Source organism: Serinus canaria, chromosome 3 (assembly GCF_022539315.1).
Source record: "Serinus canaria isolate serCan28SL12 chromosome 3, serCan2020, whole genome shotgun sequence".
Lineage (NCBI taxonomy): Eukaryota > Metazoa > Chordata > Aves > Passeriformes > Fringillidae > Serinus > Serinus canaria.
In genome coordinates this window covers 51,779,741-51,801,331 of record NC_066316.1, presented here as the reverse complement: position 1 = coordinate 51,801,331, position 21,591 = coordinate 51,779,741, and the positions used below count along the sequence as shown (strand labels likewise).

General features: G+C 37.9%; 1 protein-coding gene across 6 annotated transcripts in view; it reads right to left on the bottom strand.

Annotated features, from left to right (window-relative positions):
• The window catches only part of ADGRG6 (adhesion G protein-coupled receptor G6), a 111,122-nt gene that overhangs the window by 38,418 nt on the left and 51,113 nt on the right, over window positions 1-21,591 (bottom strand). For 5 of the 6 annotated variants that reach the window (XM_009095310.4, XM_018920018.3, XM_018920020.3 and 2 more), the window contains exons 5-9: window positions 19,022-19,090; window positions 15,915-15,998; window positions 8,696-8,781; window positions 7,266-7,318; window positions 7,132-7,185 (exon numbers count right to left, since the gene is read on the bottom strand). In XM_009095310.4, coding sequence (XP_009093558.1) covers window positions 7,132-7,185; window positions 7,266-7,318; window positions 8,696-8,781; window positions 15,915-15,998; window positions 19,022-19,090 — 346 coding nt within the window. The remainder of the gene's footprint in view (window positions 1-7,131; window positions 7,186-7,265; window positions 7,319-8,695; window positions 8,782-15,914; window positions 15,999-19,021; window positions 19,091-21,591) is intronic. The other variant, XM_018920017.3, reaches the window with a different exon arrangement.

Here is a 21,591-nt window from a genome sequence, read left to right as displayed (position 1 = left end):
AAACATTATAATTGTGAAGAGCAAATTCTTAATTTGGGAAACAGTAGGCCTGCACTCAAATAAATGGCAATGCTGCCGTGCTCTGCTGGTGTCACTGGATTTGCTACACTCAGCTTTAAATGTTTTATTGTGTGACATATAAAGGTAGATAGACTCTCACAGCAGTAATCAGTTACAAATTCCACATCACCTATAGTAACCTGTACTGCCATTACTGCCATCAATATAATTTAAAAAAAATGGACAGTGGTGTAGGTAAACACAACAGGGATTAGTATGTTTCTCTTTTCTTTAACTGAAATGGTGACAGCTGGAGCAAGTAGGAAAGCTTGGGAAGACCAGTGTCTATCCCACTTGGTCCTGGTCTGTTGAGCTAAGCTGGCTCACAGAGAGCAATTTACGAAGCTGCATCCTCATCAGAGGCACAGGAGGCGGTGGTGGAGCCTGTGCTGCCACGGCCCGGACCACAAAGCCAGCTTTCTTCTCTGGCAGCGTGACTCAGAGCTATTCCAGGACAGTGTGCCTACACACGGGCTGTGGTCGCGCTGCTGCGCCCTGCGAGGAGCCCGGAGGAAGGATTAACAAACCGCGGGAAGCCGGCAGCACAGCCTGCCTTGCACCTGGAGACATGCAGCTGATAATCAGCAATGCACATTTCTCCTTTCTGTCGTACTAGACAGGCTGAGCTAATACTGATTACTGTCGTTGTCAAACTGTTACACAAATCACTATTAATTTCCTTCAGAGTTAGTATAACTTGATTTAAAGAATATAAAGAACTAATTTTAAAGAACCGAAATACTTGTGGAATCTAAATTTCCACTAAAAGTCCTGGGAATTTCAGTGCTGGCTACTCTGGCATATTTTAAATAGTTTTCAAATGTCAACATTAAATTCTTTACTAATCTCATGGTTATGTTTTCTCTGAAGATAAGTGGTGATGGATAGCTATAACTGAAGACTGGCCACACAGGTAGGCCCAAAGAGTCACTTGTGAGGTTTTATTTTGTGTTTGTGGGGTTTTTTAGACAGAGAAAGGAAATGATGAATTTGACTTTATGTTTTTAGAAGGTTAATTTATTATTTCATGATACTATATTATATTAAAGACTATTATATTAAAGTATGCTAAAGAATATAGAAAGGATATTTACAGAAGGTTAAAAGATAATAATGAAAACTCGTGACTCTTTCTAGAGTTTCGACACAGCTTGACTGTGATTGGTTAAGTTACATATACTTGAAACTAATGAAACAACCACCTGTTGGACAAACAATCTCCAAATACATTTTAAAGCAGCAAAACACAGGCAAAGCAATGAGATAACTATTGTTTTCTTTTTTATCTGAGGCTTCTCAGCTTTCCAGGAGAGAAATCGTGAGCAAAGGGATTTTTCCAGAAAATATGACAGTAACACTTCTAACTGCTTCGCATTAACTGGACAGACAAAAAAGAACTGACTGTTCCATAAGTCACTCAGTGAAGATGCAATACAAAGAGCAGACAAAACATTAGAAAACTCACAGAGTAAGACAGAAATAAATTTGAAAGCAGAGGAAAACTAAAAGCATTCCACAGAAGCATCTGAGTTGTGAATAATCTTTTACTTGAGGTGATTTTGACTGCAGCACATTAAAGTGTTCAAAACAGAGAGCAAAAAAAAATGACTTGACATAACAGACACATTCAAAGAAATGTCAAGGATGAAGAGTTTCCTTTCCCTGGAGAAGGTGATGTTATAGTTAGAATATAAAATCTGAGACTTCATGACACAAAACTAAAAATTGCAGCTACTTTTTGGACTACTAAAAATAAAAGCATCCTAAGCCTTCCTTTTAAGTTATTGACCATTGTAGCAGAAGAATTTTGGAAGCACCATGGTCGTGCCTCATGCCTTGGCTTGTGTCTCTGGGTCTTGCTCCTCCTTGCAGATCTGGTGTGGGAATACAATCAACTACAGCTTTTCAACAGAAAGCACTTACAATATGTGCTAATTTGGTATGAAGGCTATTCATTACTAGAGAATGTTGCAAAGTCAAACCAGAAAGGCCTGGAATCCCTCACATGAAACAGCTGGTCTTTGCTGAAATGGGTTTTTGGCTACACTTGCACCGTGTTCTGGAACAATGAAGAAAACCCCCTTTCCCTATTCTCCAATACACTGCTTTTCTAAAAATGGCATCGAACAATGTCAGATCATCACTAAATCTAGTTAAAGTTTAAAGTCAGTATAAAGACAAAAGAAGGCATTGGAAGGTGGAAAAGGGCAGGAAGCTTCAGCAGGAGACTAAGAAGGGATCATCCTTCAGTCACTCAAAAGGAAATCCCAAATTTTTCCATCTGTGATGAAGGCTTTCTCCACAGGTCATGGACACAAGATGCCAGCATGGCACTGTGGAGAAACCTGAGGATTTTCACTTGGGTTCTTTTTTGGTTGGTTTTTCAAATACAAATATTACATGTAATGTACATGTTATGTAGCATTTTAAAATATTTCTCAGCCCGAGCAAAGGCTGTCCCTCACTACCTTCACTAACACTGAACTTGAAGTTGTGTGGAGTAGAGGAGGGCCAGGTCCAAATCCTTCATAAAACCTCACTGGTAGAAACCCAGAAAACTTTTGAAATAAAAACAGACATCACAGATTTCATAATTTATAATAAGAATAGCAAAGTTATTTAATAAAAAATAATTTGAAGTAATCTACAAAGAATTTAAAAAGCCCAATACTTTACTTAGGACTAGAAAACCAAAATTATGCTGTTCTAGTGGTGCTACCTCTTGTCTAAAACTATTACACAATCTAATTAATTAACATTTTATCCAAGTGCATTACTTTCCATTAAGCAAAACAACACCCAAGAACTCAGCATGCAGGAGCCTGAATGTGCCTCACTAATATTGGTGGCAAAACTCCCACAGACTTCAAAAGAGCAGGACTGGGCATGGGTAGCTCTGATTAACTGCTTTCCTCTCTATTTTCATTTCCAAGACAAGGGATTTCTGTTTAGATTTAGCAGATTTTATGCAGATGGCTACCACTGTAGTTTTTACTTTGGATGAGATGTTTAACAGTGCTAACATTGATATCGTTTCCCATAGAAGGAGGAACCCAGCACTGGAAATAGGCCAAAATTATGACAATCAAGCAGTGGATATTGGAACAAGCATAAACTTACTGTATGTTAAGTGGAGAAAAATTCATAAATTAATTAGGGCCTGAATTCTCAAAATTGCTTGCAAATTAAGAGAAGAAAGGAGAAGCAAGGGAGCTGAACTCTTTATTAAAGACCAATTCCCCTACTGTGAGGCAGCCCTATGTAGTCATCTGACAAAACCAAGGATCAGTAGGACTTTTCTGAGAAAAGGAGCAGCAACTGTCACAGGAAGTTTTGACAAAGCTGCAGAGTCATAAAAGACAAAGAATTAATGAAAGAAACAAATACATTTATAGTTTATCTACAAAACTGATTCACTTGGTTAAAATCCACAAATTGGTTTCATTTTCAAAGGTTTGTGCAAAAATAATGGGCACAAAGAAACAGCTATATCCATAGCTCATGCTGAACTCCTGTCTGTTTTGAATGGCTGCCCTCAGTGGCAGAAACAGTACAAACAGGGGAAAAATTGAACACTGACATAAAGTCAAATATAGCTTTTATAAGACTCTGTCTATTAAAGTAGTTAATAATCTACCAAAGTATTAGCTTGATACATATTGCTGTCATCCAGAGATGTCACAGAATTAGAGGTGCTGATAATAATATGCACTTTTGGACTTGGCACTGTCTCTCATCACTGGGTACATAAACGCCCAGCAAGCAAGGTGTACTTTGGATTTCTGCAGCTCATACAAGACAGCAATGAAAGAGCAGCAATCCACTTCAATAATTTTGTTTTGTTTTGCTCTTCTCCAGAATGCAGTAGTTCAAAATATTTTTTTGGAAAACACCTATTTTTAGTGTGACAAAAAAAGCCAGCTTCCTACCTCCCACTTCCAGCTACTATTTCTTGTCTGAATCATTCTCTCTAGCGATTTTTCCTCTTTCACATGCAAGAACACTAGGTGGGGAGAGTGACAGCTCAATTTCCTTGGTGAGGAAGCAGTGTGGTAAATACGGGTGGAGCAAAGCAAAATGCATAGAACAGGCTTGGGGATGTTGTTTTGTTGGTTTTGGGGTTTTTTTTAAACTGCTGTATAAAATACTAATCCAAAGGGAATGAAAAAAATATGTGATCTGAATTACAAGAATATGAATTCATGTAAAGAGAGGAAAAACCTTCTCAAAGAACAATTTTAAGAATTATTATACTGCCTTAGAAAAAAGAAGGCTGTGATCTTGTAGAAAAATCAGAAAAGAGAAATAAGGCTTAGTGAATTAAGAGTTAAGACTAAAATGTTCAGTTCTGTAAAAGATAAAGTTAAGGCCATAATATTTCTATGTTAGGTCTTAAATTGAAACTGTGGAGTGAATTTCTGTTTAGATGAACAAGAAGGTAAATAGAACAAGAAGTACCTAAAAACTAAGGGAAATAGTAGAATGTCTAAGACTACAACAGACTTATCCTTGACCATTCTAAATGAAAAAATAGGGCAACTTTCCACAGAAACAATTTATAGGAACATTAAATTAATAGTAACTGCATGAAATCACACTGTGAGCAAGTTACATTCAGCCATAACATTTCAGTGAATCACCTGGGCAGTCAGGAACTACCATTACTTGCACCAGGTATTTAGAATTTCTATCCTCTAAACTGCTAATCTTTTATGCTCTCAGGTGTTACCCTAGCATCTTGTAGGATTTCCTAAGAATCCTATCCAGGAAAAATCAAAGGAAAGTCTAGCAAAGAATCTTGACCACAATTATCTGGAAGCAGTAGGAAAAAATATATGAATCTTCAAAAATTCAACAGATTTCTTCCCCACAAAATTCAGTAACAAATGTGTGAGCCTCAAAGAAGTAAGGAACTGGTGACTAAATCCAGGAACACTGAAGACTACTGGGAAGCTGATCCTTTTTTGATTTCAGAAGGGAGGGATGTACACTCATAGAAATATACACAGAACACCTAAACATGCTTTAACCAATTTTTTTTTCAAATGCTTCTTCTTTAAGAGGTAAATGATGCATGAAAATGTATTCAAGACATGAAAGCTATACGAAAAAAGGCAGAAAATAATGCATATATATATATTTCTATGTATGTATATATATATATAGAATACATACATAGAAATATATATATGTATGCATATATATATTTCTATGTATGTATTCTAAGTACATACACAGTGTGTAAAAAGTGTAATTTTTTTTTAGTCATGTATCATGTAGCTCACTTAAATTTTTGATTATCCTTGCTTCATCCCATCTGCATTTCTAGGTTGAGCACGGTCCTGACTTGTCTTTTTGTTTTGTTTTATTTTGTGGTGGGTTTTTTTTGTTTGTTTTGTTTTGTTTTCTTAAGAGAACATTCACATCATGACACTCCTGATTATTTGAAGAACACTAAAATTTGGTGTGACATGACCAGCATTTACACTAAATTATTCAGAATGATGAAGAAATGCTATATGACCTTGACACAAAGAGCACTAGAGCCCATGAGAAGATTGGTTTCTCATTAGATGAGGCCTTCTTTGAAAAATGACATATTATGAACATGCAATTCCACTGCCTCTGAAATTGCATATAATGAACAAAAGAAATAGAGATGGGATTACTTCCCCATAAGAGTAATACATTATGAGAAGTAATTTAATAGTATATTCACTGTATGTCAAAAAGGGAGGCAAAGGAAAGGAAAGGGAAAGGGAAATTACTAAAATATTTTCTGCCACTTCGATGTTTTTTTTGAGTAGACTGGGGAGAAGGAAAAAAAACAGAGGTCAGGATGGGGGGAAGGTGAGACAAGAAGAAATCAGGTGTACAGCTCAGCTGCTAGACTCCTAAAAAGATACAGGAATAAGGATGGGGAAAGCTGTGCATTCCTCAGCAGTCTTGGATTGTTGGTAAGACCTGAGGTGTGGTCTCCACTTGAAAGGCCTTGCTGCCATAACCATATCATTTAGAAGTGTGAAAAAAAATCCTACCCACATCACTACACCCTACTGGAAATGTAGGTCAAGCAGCAAAATAGCCCATTCAGAGACTGGGATAACAGGGTACCAGTTAAAAGGTTTTGCCAATAAAAGCTGTCTTTCTGCTGTGGCTATGTGGGAAGGAGATACTACCTTTCTACAGATCTTTTCATGTCAGGGCAAACTCTTGAAAACTAAAAGCACCACTAAATTGGGAATATTGGTCTCTGATACTAAAAAGCCCAACTTTTACTGCCACTATCATGGCAGCTCTCAAGAGTCAGCAGTTAAAATTCTTAACAGGACTTTTGCCTGCACTTCAAACAGATACATCCCATACCCACTTATTGCCCCATCCTCAGAAGACTAATTATATTTTGGTTTCCTCTCTTTAATTTGGTCCTAAGATTCCCTCCCTCTCCAGACATCCCTCAGAATCAGCCTGCTGCTTTCAAAGAAGCCCATGGAGGCCAGATTTTCAGGGGGTTGACCCATCTAACTTTCTCTGGCTGCCTTTGAGGTCGTTCCAACTCCAGCGCCTCCAAGCCCAGCAGTAGTCAGGAAATGAGAGCATATGGTAAATAGTTTAACTCACACTCGTTTAGCTTTCAATTCTAGCCTGATTTTTCAGTGTTTTCCATCTAGTAAGATGTCTATTAACTCAAGAGTGTCTGGTTCAAGAGAATAAATGCAGTGGACAGATACCAGTGTACCAAAGCTTGTTGCCAAAGAAAGCTGGGTGTGTTGTACAACTTAAATATCCCGTATCTATTCAGTTTTGTGACAGATGAAATCTGAGTTCTGAACAAATTGTCTGTTAGGGTTTAAAGTGTGATAGGTTTAAACCAAAACAAACATGATAACTACTATTAGGTTTTTAAGAACATTCAGAACACTGATATTGCCAGCAGTCATGTATTTACAGACCTGCAGCATCTGCCAAATAATAGGCAATGAATCCAATAATAGACAATAAAGCCTGTTGTAAAGCCACTTGCAAAAGCAGCTGTTGCCTCTGTTGAGAAAATGTATTTCAAACTATTACCTTTTAATGCTTCTTTTTTGTCTGGCTCCCTCTCTTACAGAGGCAGGGTGGATGCTATGGAAGAAACAGACAATTATTAGGGTGGATTAATTCTCCAAAGGAATACAGCATAAATATCTTCCTCCTTAATTTACCTGATATTGACCACATACACAGTGTAATTCCAGTTCTGGAAAGTACGGTTCAGCTGAAAAACAGGAAGACATTGATCACATGAATTGTGAGATGTTACTGGGGCTCTTTGTTGCTTAAAGCTGTGTTAGAATGTCACTCTTCTGCCCCTTGAGAAATCCCCTTCAGTTTTGCAAATCAAAGAGAACACTCACTTTTCAGTGAGGTGATTGTTGTGCAACTGGTAGTGAGAGATGTGGCTTTTTGCGGGCAGAAGGAAATCTGTATAAGGTCACGACAGAGTGAATAGGTGAGCGCACAGGAGCCTGACCTTTTCCTGCTCTCCCTCTGTTCCACATCTTAAATCCTCAGATACACTTTGAATAGAACAGATTTACTGAAAAAGCTATTGGCTAAATTTTCACCTGAAAGTCTTCAAAAAACTTAGGATGATCTTCTTTGCAGACCTTTGTACTATTTATTCTGAGTGCTCAACATCTGCTTAGTTTTCCTCCAAGAGACACCTTTGCATGCTCTTACACCTTCCTAGCTTCTTTTGGCTCAGGCACCTATGTACTTTGCCTGGGTACTGCTGCTAAGGGAACAGTCTTGGCAGGTGTACATGACTGCAATTCTGTTCTGTAGATTATTTTATATATATATTCTGGTTTATGGGTTTCTTAGCTTCTGATAGCTGAAATCTCCAGGTTTTATAAATGAAAAAAAAAAAGAAGAAAAAAGAGTAGTTGCTCTATTTCATGATGTTGCATATTTACATAAGTAGTTGGTATAAAGATTTTACAAATTGTGTGAGTGGGACTATGCCAACTGTCAAAAAGGACAGAGAATATCTTTATTCAGACAAAAAGAACTTCTAGAGGCAAGAGCTTCAAAAATTCCTCACTCAGAGACAAGCTTATGTCTGCTAAAATGGGCTGAAAAACCAGGGACTACTAGAAACCTCAGCAGCTGACCTATGACAGAAACCTTTTGAAGTAGCAAACATTAGGATAAATTGGAAAAGTTTATTGCTTCACACAACTCAACACTGCCTGGTGTTTCTATAATTTCTGCCACAATATAGCTTCAAAACCATATGAGCACTTGGGGAGAAAGTTTTTCTCCTAGAATAGTGATGTTTGAACCCAGACATGTACCTCTTTTTGTGGAGAATTCTGATTTCTCCATACTTTCCAAAATCTCACTTACTATCTATATTTCTTAGGAAGCTAGCTAATATAGTGCAGACATTTCAAATTTTACCCATAGTGCTGAAGAGCCCCAGCTAGACCTGAATTTATTACTGCACAAATAAATAAAAGAAAGATATTTGGAGAACTCATGTGAAGAGTTTTTTTGGTAGTCTCTTTTTTTTTAAATGTTTTTTCCAGCTGATAACAGTGATGGGACAGATTCATATATGTAATCACAAAGGAAAGAAAACTTAACTTACCCATTCTGCAACGACATCATGTACTTTTGACACCGAGTTGGGGTTGGAACTAGAGACAACTATAGATATCCTGTAGAACAGCCCACCTGTCCATTAAAAATGGCATCATAATGTTAGAAACTGAGCAAATTTAGCTTTTTAATAATGAGATTTTAGCTTCATGATTAATATAAAAATTGTGCTTAACCCCAGTTACAAGGCCACCTCACACTCTTGATGGCATTTAATCTCTGAAATAAATTACCCCTGCAGGTTTGGGCCCATTCTCACTAGTTCTGTTGATTTTGACAAGAATTCCCTCCCCTTCCATATTTTCAGAGGCACTTGAAATGTGACATGGAAACTCACAGACAACACACGTATAAATAGTATTTTGGATATGCCTCTAATGTCAAGTTCATGACAGTGTCAGGAATATTTAAAACTATTATAATTAATGAAGTCTGTAAACACAGATAAATTCTGATCCTAGGCATATTAGAATATTGCTATATGTTCCAGAATTGAACCACTGGAGACTGGAGTTTAAATATTGTGAGAGCAAATAAAGCTCATCAATTAAATGTAGCAAGGTAACTGAGGACAGAATTAGGTGTGAGAAGGGATATAGAGCTCTTGTTTCCAAAGTACAGGCTTGCTCTGAGGCCTGGCAATGGCCAGACAGTAGAAGAACCCATATTAGCTTTACAAAACTGGCAGCTGAACAAACCATCTTTCAGTAACAAAATGTGTAACACTTGGCTTGGTGCAATTTTATATTCAGAAAACTGTTTTGAAATGGCACTGTGTAAATATAAATTCTCTTTAAGCTCATGAGTGGGTAGGCAGCATTACAAGATTTCACATCTAATAAATAACATCAATTCATTTCATAGTTATGCTCTGTGTTAAAAGTCTGTACTTTCCACAAGCCTATTTTTTTTTCATTAAGCTACTAAACATTCTGTAAGCTCTAGTTGTGTGAAAGTTCCCAGGATGTGGGGGAGGTTTAAGAACTTCTGGATCAATTCACTTGCATTTATGTGCATTTGTGGCATTGCTTGGTTTGGGGCTGTTACCAAGGCTGTGGGTCTTGTTCACAGATACATGCATTTATTTAATCTTATGTAAATCTTACAGAGACACTATATAGGACGGAGCAGGACATGACAATAATTATACAGAAATCCCTTTCTGTCTCAGATTGGAAAGGAACTGCTCCATCTTTTGGAATCTTTATTTAGATTCCAAAAAGACCTTTTATTCTAAGTGGAGCAAATGTCATAATTTTACAACTTCATAGATAATTACTGTACAAGAGCTTGAAGCAAAAGCACCTGGAAAAAATTTTGATGTCAGTATTTTCCAATTGGCTACTATTCATGAAATGGTTGGAGAATTGTTCTTTCTTTACAATATGGAATTAATTATATGAATATTAAGATTGGTAAAAAAATCCTTAACGATAAAACAGTAAAGAAGATGGTTTACTAGACACTTTCCTTGGTTAGCTATGATTTAATTTTTGATATGAGCAGAAGGAACTTTGTTTTACTTGACTGTCTTTTTTAACTCTCCTGAGGAGGCACACAAATTATGTGCATAGTTTAATCTGAATATGTGCTTTAGTTTATTATTACTGTGATCATTTTTTAAAAAATTATGTCTTTGGAAGTAGAAATTTGGACTTTGGGCAAATTGAAAACACTGGCAATACCTAGATGTTCTTTGTGTGTTTATATCTCTGTATAAACACATATTCAATTTTAAATCTGCAATGTACTTTTTATATGTGCCATGCAGATACACACATACAGAAAGTGTGCATTAGATACTCAAAAACTCATATGTAATTATATATCTAGTTATAACCTTACTTAGATAATTATGTATAGTGACAAAATCACTTTAATATAGGAATGTGCAAAGCATTTTAAAAATCATACACAGTAACTACAAACTAGGCAACAGATTCAAGATCTCCATCAGATGTTGACCCAAAGCATGTTTTAATGAGGCAAAATAAAAGAACTAGAACTAATCTGCATTTTAAAATACTCTCAGGAGACTGTAAAGTAGATAGTAAAAATGAAAACTTATTTATCCCTCTTCAAATTAAACAGTTGAAATCCCATCTCAAAATGCTGAATGAAAAGAAAAAAAAGTTCATAAAACTGGTGAAAAGTAGCCAGAGAAAATCTGGAAAAAAAGGAAAAAATAGCCTTGAAAACAATGCTCCCTACACCCACCACCAACTACAAAAATAGAATGATGAATCAAATGTGAGTATTTTTAAAAATTCTGTTAGGGATACACTGAGTTTTATTATTCAAACACTGAGTTTTGAAAAATCTTCTATTTTTGAAAGTGAAATCCTCAAAAAATACGTCAGTAAAAAACATTAATATACTCTCAAACAATAAATTGTCATTTAATCATATAAAATACATGGAAACCAGTAAATTATCCTCACAGTCTCATGAGAGCTGTCTTAGAGAAGTATACAAATATGAGAAATCACACATTAATGACATTTACTATCACTAATATGTTACAAATTCCCTTCTACTGTAATCATATTATTATTCCAAAACATTTTCCTATGCCAAATGGTCCTACATCTAAAGGATGAAAGAGAGCTACTTCTACATTCAGTCTACAAACTGAATATCTAACAGATAAGATGATCTGGGTTTTTTTCTACATCTAACTTAGCAGCTTGACATACTGTAGTGGAACTCAGCTCGACACAGGCAGCCCAGCTCAGTGAAGAAGTCACACAAACAAGGCAAAAGGACTGCAGCAGAGCTAGAAAGTTGTTTCAGTGGTGGGTAAGAGGTGCTGTTTTGGCTTGTCCCAGATGGTAAATGGGCCAAGGAATAAACATGGGCTGAAACTGATGACTCGTGGTATGTCACAGAAGAAAGTGATGTTTGGATCTGCACGAGAGAGTGATGGATGGCTGCTGCAGCAGTTGTCAGAGTGCCTGTCAAGATGGTCTCTTTGTGCTGAATAAAAACTCTGATGTAAGAAGATGGCAAAGGTACCACATCACTCATTATTGCAGTTCTTGATGATTCCAGGACAGAAGAGAGATTTGCAAGGCGTCCATAATCAGCATTTTCAAAATGCAAGGCATTAGCAGTAATGGTAGATATTGCTTCTCTGCTCCTGCTGAAGGGTCTGTACACCTCCCCCTCTGAATTCCATTCAGAAAGCCTCGGTATGTTTGTTGATGTCAGAACAGCAAAATCCCTTGTGCCTTTATCACTGTCAATGATTTCTTGTTCCACTGCCCAGAGAGAGTATCTTGGACCGTCCGCTTGATTTTCAATGGAGTCTTGCCCTAAAACAGTTAGATAATTTCTTGGTGCTTCTGTTGTTGGCAAGTTTAACTCTTCTACGTCCCACTGAGGGAGCAAGCTTGGAGTAATTGAGTCAAGATGATTCTGAAAACTTTGTGGGAGTGGAGGTGTAGAATAGGTGTTAGGAGTTACGCTGTCTCTGAATTCAGACTCTGAATGAAGAAATTGCTGCAATTCCAAAGACACTGGAAAAAAGTCAGAACTTGTTGAACTGATGCTTTTTAAAAAAATACCTGCATCTTTCTGAACTTTACTTCTTGGTTTATCAATGGTATTTGTTATAGTATCATTCTCCAGAAGACTTTGAGACTGCTGTGTTTTGTGTGTTCTTGCACTGCTTGTCAAACTCTGAACTGTCCAAGTGACCTGAGCCCCAGATGTTCTGATCAAGAAAGGAGCACGGCTATCCCTTGAACCAGAAGGCTGAGTTCCTGAGTGTGTTGGAAAGACAGAAACAGGCTGATGCCTATTGCTTAGGAAAGCCATGTCAATTTGATCACTTACTATGTCAGTTTGAATTTGCATGTGCAAACTATCTGCAGAGTTTTCAAGCACCTGATCAAAAGGGCTTCCCTGTGCCCATACAGAGGACTGAATGGAAGGTGCTTCCAGGGAAGGAGAAGGAAAATCAAAGTAAAATTCACTGTGGGAAGTCACAGTTAGGTTTGCAAAGTTGATTGTTGACTGCAATTGTGATATTGACCAGCCAGTACTTTCTGAAATTCTCTTTGAAATGCCTGGAATTAATGAACTAAAGATTTGTGTTTCCAAAGTTGATACATGACTAGAAAAATTACTTTCTTCAGCTCTGTGACCTACAAATCTAATGGCAGATGTTTGTTCAGAGATACCGTCAGAGTTAGCATATAAACTAATGGACCTCAATCTCTCTGTTGGGGAAGAAAGCAGTTTATTAAATGAGAGCCAGAAATTTTCCGATGGCTCCCCAGAAAACACTTGAGATGCTTCTTTCAAATGATGGGAAACAGTCCAGAAACTTGCTCTTAAAGAGGGGGATATATCTACATATTTTGTTGGAAAATCCAAGTAATCTGAATCCCAGGAGTCAGCAACTGGATTCATGTTCTCTGGCTCTAATATGGAAAAAGATGATTCTTCATTTTCATTACTACCATGAAATGCATCCAAATTGTTCTCCAGTGCTCCATTTCTAAGGGTCTCACTTGGATTTTCAAAGTATAATGAATGCTGTAAATAATGAGACCAGTAATTACTACTAGATATAAATATGCTGTCACTTTTCAAATATGTGTCAGTCAACAGCTGTTGATAAACAGGCAGGGTTGTTACAACATGCTTAAATGCTGAGCTTGTCCAGCCTGGTTCTACCAGAAATGATGAAAATGTTAATAGTTCTTTACTGTGTCCTTGGACTGAATTTGTCAGTTGGCTGCCATGCATAAATTTTGTGTATGATTTTTTCATGATCTGAAAAAAACTTGTTGGTTTTGCATGTAGAATTTCCACAGAGGTTAAATTTGTAATGCCTGCTGAATGACGGTCCTTAATGTGCACAGATTTTCTAAACTGAAATTCACTGTTTGCTGATAGTGTAGAAAACATTTTCCTGTCAGCATCGCCTTCTACCATTTCCAGGTAAAAATTGTCAGGTGCCAAGTCTAGTAAATCTAACCTACTTTTTTGGAATAGTGGCTTCTCATCTGTAGGTGGTACAGAAAAGCTAGAAAGAAAACGATGTCCGTCCTCTTGAATATCAGAGGTGATACGATGGTGAAATACAGGCTCATTCCACCAGTTCACAGGCTCCAAGACATTGCTTGTATGCACGAAATTGGTTGTGTCGCTGTTGGAGGCTGAAATCCACGGAGTTTCTTCTTCATGTTCATAAACAGTGCTGCTGCTGCTGCTGCTGCTAACAGGAGAGTGGAACGATGGCTCAGAGTCAGAAAGATGGAGCCTACTTGCCAAAGTCCTTGCTAGCTTTGCGCTGGGATTTCTGCTGTGAAGAAGAGGAACTGCTGCACTCACAGGGGGCTCTGTAACTGCATCTGCTGCACCAGAAGTTCCACGGAATGGACTTCTAGAATAATTCAAAATATTTTCAATTGGCAACTGATCCATTACAGTATAATCTAGCTTGGTGTTTTCTGTATAAGCAGATGAGGTTTTGTTGCCATTCTCCTCAGAAGAAGCTGGTGTGGACAAAGTTGGAAGGAAGAGGCTGTATGCGTTTTTTCTCTCTGGGTTATCATCTGATGAATTTTTACTGAAATGCAGGGGCCTTTGCTTCACTGGCCAAATAATTGGGCTTGAGATAATTCCTATTGTTTTGATCCCTTCTATCTTAGATTCTTGCTGCCTCTGTGGTCGTGAATGGGAAAATTCAGGTGAATTTCTCTTCATTCTGAAGATAACTGTAGCAGGAAGTCTGAATTCCTGCAGGTCTGTGTGTAGCAAGCCACATAGTTAATGGATTAAAGAAAATATATGTAACTTAACTCTTTGTTCTTGGTCTAAAAATCAACTTACCAAGAGTGGAAAATGATGCCTGTTAGCTGAGTGAAAGTTTAATTTGCTTCTACCACTAGTGAGCTTGGCTTATTTCTTATTTTCATAGTCTTCCTACTTTTTCTTGGGACTTTCAAAGCTAGAGAAAGGACTTAATTGTCTATTTTTTATTCATACTAATATTAATAAGATTTAGTTCATTCTGTCATTAAAAAACCAGAGTTAACTGCTCATGGTGAACATTTGTGAGTGGCTCCATAAAAAAGAAGCAAACACGACTTGGAAGAAATTTTCAATATTTTCTTCTTACTTCTACAGCTTATTAAAACCAAACAGTCTGGATTCAGATAAATTCTTTCACATTATGCACTGTACTGCCTGATTGCCAGTGTACAATAAATATCTGCCAAGAAAAAAAATACTTCAAGAGTTTTAAATCCTACAGTAACAACTGATGGATTGGGGAAAAAAAAACACTCAACCAAAAAAAAAGCAACCTAAAAACCAAACCACAAACCCCACCCAGATTCTAATTTATTTCTGTGGAGTACCCTGAAAAAATAAATCTTAAAAAAATATACATTTAGGCCTCTGATGAAAATTGGCAAAATCTACCTCTGTGTTTAACAACCAGCTTTAACAAACTAATAAATATTTTAGCAGCACTTCACAAAATGATGCTCAGTCTTTAGGAGACAGTGATATCACAGAATTTGAGAAAGCCTCAAAAGAAATCCTGGCTTTATTCCTGTGCTAATAATAGGTTCATTTACTACCTTATTTTTTCCCTTAATCTTTCTAAATGAAAAGTAAACGATATCTGATACTGTCAACATTTTCCCTAGTAAAGTCTGATCCAACTCTTCTTTAAGTCAGTGGAAAGATTTCTGTTGACTCAGTGGAAGTGGCTTTGCTCCATAGGAATGGTTCCACTTGGCTCCTGCGCCTGAGGAATGGCGAGGAACTAGTGAGGAACAGACAATCCAAGCCTACTACCAGCCTGGCTGCACAAGCAGGAGCCACACAATGTCTGACAACCTACAGCCTTGAACCCTTCAACAGCATGCTTCTTTTTGGACCCTTTCTAAACATCCCTCTCCCTTCCCTCGTTCTTTGCATCGTTAAATGCAAGGGGTGACACAAAGTTAGTCCCTTTCACAGAAGAGCCAGGTAAACACGAAACAAATAACACTGAGTTTGGTTCTGTCCTCATTTACACCATTCTGACATGGTCCAGAGATTTAATCCTGAGTTATTCAGTGTAAATGAGATCAGAAACGGAGACGTGACCCTTGACATTATGATGGTAGGAAAAACACACCTTAAAATACAACAAATTTGCTTTAGACACAGTACAAGGAAAAATGTAACACAGGATTTCTTACCATTGTTTGGCTTATCGTTTCTATTAGTATCGGGCATGTTAGTGGTGACAGTGGGTGGTGTAGGAGTAGTAGCATTTACAGTAGCTGGTAATAAAGATGAGAAAGAGGTGAACTTGAATGAAATATGAATGTTAATAAGGTAAGACAAAATGGGAACAATGCATGACAATGTAAAATGAAACCATCTACACACAATGCCATAAATGTTAAAAAAACACATTATTTTTTTTCTGTACAAAGTGATGAATAGATATGAACTGAGGCCCCAGTCCTGCAATCCTACTTGCATTCACTTCAGCGGGAATTTTGCCAGTGTAAATTTTGCAGGATCAGTCCTGCACTCCTTTCATAAACTCAAAATCCTCTCATGAGAGCCTTGGTTCTGTGAAGACCAGAAAATGAGGAAGTTCTAAGATGCATGCACTTAGAATGCTGCTTGTGAAAAGAACCTTTGCCCCTCCTCAAAGACTGAATATGACAAACAATTGAGAAACTGAAACATTCATGTAAGGATTCAATTAACTCCACTGAACTCAAAACAGTGAAGAGAATTGAGATCAGGCTTGGAACAGGTGAAGTAAAATACCTGTTTTGAAAGCTTTATGTAGAAACTCAGCTGTACTCTTACCACTGGCACCAACAGAAGTCACTCCACAAAATCAGCTGAACACTTTTTAAAATTAGGAGGAGAAGCCAAAACTGCAAATTTCCCCCACGATGGACCTGGAGGGTATATATGCTAGTAGAATTCAAAGATCATGACACTAAATTTTCAAATAATAGTTTGGAAAATATTTTGGTTTTGTTCAGTAACTCCCAAGGAATGCAAATCCATTCATTGATAGACTTTTTTCCTGAAAACCCTTATTTAAAATCTGAAGGTTGGTATGGTAAAATCTCCCAGTGTTACATGGCTTTGGAAGATTTTGGAAGAATAAACCTAGGAAGTTTAAGCAGTTATATTTTGGACAAGAAATCACATTTTTTAATGTTTTGCTAAGTTGATTTATCTAGCTTTTTGAATCCAAAAGTCACAAACTTGTCACAGCCTAGGGAGCATGTTCATGTTCAGGTTCTAAAAAAATTTAGGGAAAGAGAAGGAAAAGCTGGACACTGGAACAAACAGATTCTAACTAGGAAGGAGAGCATATGAAGTGACACCTTGAAATATAAAAAAAAGCTCTTACATGAAACTTCAGAGCTATATTGTCTGAGGAATAATTTACAGGACTTCTTACAGACTGTGTCATACAGCCAATGCTGCTAAAGGAGGCATCTAATGAACAAAAATGTTTACTAAGCATAATGGAGAAATCAGTTCTTTCATCAGACATAGCTGGCATAACCTGGCATCCACAAACTATTTTACTGCTGTTATTGCACAACACCCAACAAACAAAGGAATCCAAACTGGCCTCTCAGTTTAGACAAAGTCTGTGGTATTGACAGAAATAGACAGACATATTTTTATGATTTTCATTATTTTGACAATAATTATGATGGTGCTGAGTGGGATAAACCTGATCTGGCATCTTATTCCAAAGTGAAAAACTGAACACAAGGGACACTTTACCAAATACTTTTTAGAGAAGGAAAGAGCATTACCTTCATGAAAATACTCATAGTCTTTATTGAAGTCTTTTTTGATGGTCTAAGAAGTTACGAAGGCAAGTTTGAAAGGCAGCATCTTTTATCAGAGGCAATATCTACCAGACAAGTTAATAAAGCTGGGACAAAGGATGAGGTTTTTAGAAAAGCAGGCTTGTTCAGCTGAAAATGTGTCCATTTCTGTAGCCATATTCACTGATGTTATGAAAGATATTTTCTCCCTTCCACACCATGCCATTTTAATGGAAGAAAACACTCAGAGATCTTCCAAAACAATGGACAAAGATATTTATACAGTGATACCCTTTATATATAAAAATAATATTATTGAATGATTGTGGATGCCTCATTTACCCAAACTATTTGAGTTTTAGTATTTAGATCGAACTCTGCTTTGTGAATATGATACCTGAAAATTACTGTTTAAAATCTGATTATGGACATTAATGGCATTTCACTCACCCCATGGAGACCAGTACAATATGCTCCTGAACTAAATTTACCTCAGGAAAATCTGGGACAAATACACTGAAAACTGACATAGATCTCTTATTGGCTTTCCAAGTAGAGTGCATTTCCCCTTTTATTTTTAAGCTAAATCTGATTTACTTAAAAATATTGGTTGTGAAAAAGTTCTGAGATTTCTTGTTCTCCTCTTATATATTATTTTCTCCGGTCTCTTTCATCCACCATTCAGCTGGAAAGAGTTTATAAAGCTAGATATTTTTGGTGCAGTTGCTTCTGTAACTAAAGTTTAACATAGCATGCCAATTGTAAGGCCGGGGCTCATGAAGGTGTAGTGGAAATGGGTTAACATTTAATGGAACTTCAGCATCTGAGCAGAACAGTACAAATGGGCATCAATGGGCATCCTTGCATGCCCATTGAAATAGAAATCTGTAGGGTTCACCTATTCCTTCCATTCAACAGAGCTGACCTTTAAAAACAATTAATTTCTATATGTGGTCATTTTGACATTATTAATCCATCATTAAGTGCCATAGCATGTGTTTCTTTCTCTAAAAGCTGCTGAATTTTGCAGTCTGATGGTAATTATTTTATACCTGCTAATCTCAAAGTATCTTGCCTCAAAATATCTTATTGAAAAAAAAACCCCGAATAAAAGCTAGTTCCTTTATTTACATGTGTTCCTTTTTTTTTTTTAACAGATTTACCTACTACTTATACTGGTTAATATTTTACTGTGAAAATGTGCAGGAGGAAAAGAGGTGGAGAAAGAAATGAAAGCAGTTAATTCAGCTTTGACATAATTGAGACTATTTGGAAAATGTATTATCAAGGGAGTGATCACATTTTTTCCACATATTGTGCGAACAGGACACCCACATACTTGATGAGACTGAAGAATTCCTTTCCTTGCTATTTTTTATTGCTGCTCACCCTTTTATAAACGATAATAAAAAAGAAATGGAATAAAACCCTGAGGCAAATAAAGATTTCCCAAAGATGAAACTGTGAAAAGGATCTGGGTTTCTTACCTTGGCAAAGGCTTCCTAGGTTTGCACAACTGGTTGGTTCAATTGAAGAAGAGGGAATTAGATATGAGCCTTTAAAAGGAGAAATCAAATAATTTAAAAAGGGTTAGTTACTGGGCCTAAAACACATTATATCACACAGTGACACATTCCTCTTCCTAATTTCTCTCAGTGGCAGAACTGACACTGCCATTTGCCTATATGACTTACAAGTCTTCAGTTTCTGTTGCAGCTCAGGAATCCTTGAAAACCCTGCTGACTTGCAAGTTAGAGTCACTCATGTATCCTCCTGCGGTTTTCTCAGCTTTCACTGAATAACATCACATTAAAGGAATGCAGCTTGTGTGAGCTCTGTGAAATGGGTTTAAGGAAAGGGGTCAGTGTGGCCACAGGATTTATGTGATTTTCATAACAAGGCGCGCCTTGGAGGAGCGACCACGCTTTGCTGCTGCAGCACAGGCTGCCCAACACACACTTGTGAGTAATCTGCCCGGGACAGACAGCAGCCAGATAAAAGGTGATTAAACTTGCTCCTCTGCCCAGGGCGAGGGTGTGATTAATATGCTGGTATGCATGACTTATAAACAGATAATGTTATAAGTCTGTACCTCTACGGAATTATTCATAACAACAGGCATTACACTTTGTTGATCTGGAGACAAAACCAAGGCACCTAAGAATGGCTACAGAAAAAGAACGGGTGCAACTGCATTAATTACACTCCACGTATCCCAGGGGTTCAGCTGCAGATACAGCTGCCTTTGCACACTGTGTTGAACACAAAGGGACCATAGAGCTCTGGCAAAATGTGAACCCACTAGGAGTTTTGCCCTTTTGGCTTTTGTTCTGTCCACTTCAGAATCATATTGAGTCAATGAGGTTCTCTCATGAAACACACTATCCTTCCGCGAAATTAAATTGCCACCACCCATCAGCTTGCAAAGATAGCTAAGAAAATATTTCCTATGATGCAAGAACAAATGAAGCGTGGAGCTTTGACAAAGAAACTGTATCATGACACAGATACCCCTACATGTGTTGCCAACAAATATAGGGTGTAATTAAAACAACAAATATTAAATGATCTACAACAAATATTAAATTTCACTGATTTTTTTTTAAATTGATTTAGAGATAGAGGCAAAGTCACTTTCTTGGTACAATTATTATGAACTCCAGAAAGGATGTTCTAAGTGAATGTACTATCCCCTGCATGTGGTAGGCTTTTACTCCCAAAATAAATTTGTTAATATTAAACAGTCAATATCAAAAACTACTCTCTTTCACCCACATTGTGTAACATGAAAAGATGACCTGGGAGTTAGCTGGAAATACTGTGGGTGTTCATATTTTCTTCACTGAGTATTTTAAACAAGATTGTGATTTTATTTGGTGAAACTTAAAACAAAAATAAAATCCAAATTTACAAAACGTTTAAGTCAGAAGACTACTGCATTGATTTTGCATGGCAAGTGTTTGGCAGCAAGGGGGGGTTACAGGGGCAGTTCTCTGAGAAGCCTCTCATAGAAGCTTTCCCTATGTCCAATGGAGCCAATGCCAGCCAGCTCCAAGATGGATGCATTGGCCAAGGCTGAGCCTGTAGGCAGCAATGGCAGTGTCTCTGGGACAATGGATTTTAAAAGGGGGAAAAGTTACTGCACAGCAGCAATTGCAGCCAAGAGAGGAGAACGAATGTGTGAGAGCAAAATCCCACAGACACCAGGGCCCGTGAGGAAGGAGGGGCAGGAGGTGCTCCAGGTGCCCGAGCTCAGATTCCCCTGCAGCCCGTGGTGCAGACCATGGGAAGCAGCTGTGCCTCTGCAGCCAGGGAGGTCCATGGTGGAGCAGAGATCCACCTGCAGCCCAGGGAGGTCCATGGGGGAGCAGAGATCCACCTGCAGCCCATGGAGGTCCATGGTGGAGCAGAGATCCACCTGCAGCCCATGGAGGTCCATGGTGGAGCAGAGATCCACCTGCAGCCCATGGAGGTCCATGGTGGAGCAGAGATCCACCTGCAGCCATGGAGGTTCATGGTGGAGCAGAGATCCACCTGCAGCCTGTGGAGGACCACATGCCAGAGCAGGTGGATGCCTGAAGGAGGCTGTTGCTCCATGGAAAACTGGCACTGGAGAAAACTCCTGGTAGGAGCTGTGGACCCATGAAGACAGGAGCCCATTCTGGAGCAGATTTGCTGACAGGATTTGTCACCCCATGAACCTGTATTACAGACACATTGTGTGACACATCTCACTTCAAATGTCTAAAACTCAGACATCCATATCTGGTTGTCATGCTTGACTTTATAGCCAGTGGAGAGGAAGAGGCACTCCCACAGCAAAAGAACTTTGACTGCACTGAGACATCTTTTCCAGCATGAGATGCACTGACCTGTGGAGTAGCCTTTTTGATTCCACTATTCATAAACAGCACTGAGGGCAATTATCTTAGCCTGAAACACTGGCCAGCTGCCTAAGGCAGACACATCCCACACTGAGTTAAATCTGAGAGCAAAATTAAGGATTCCTTTGGCCTTTGGGAATGAGGAACCCATGAAATGCACATGAAAAAACAAA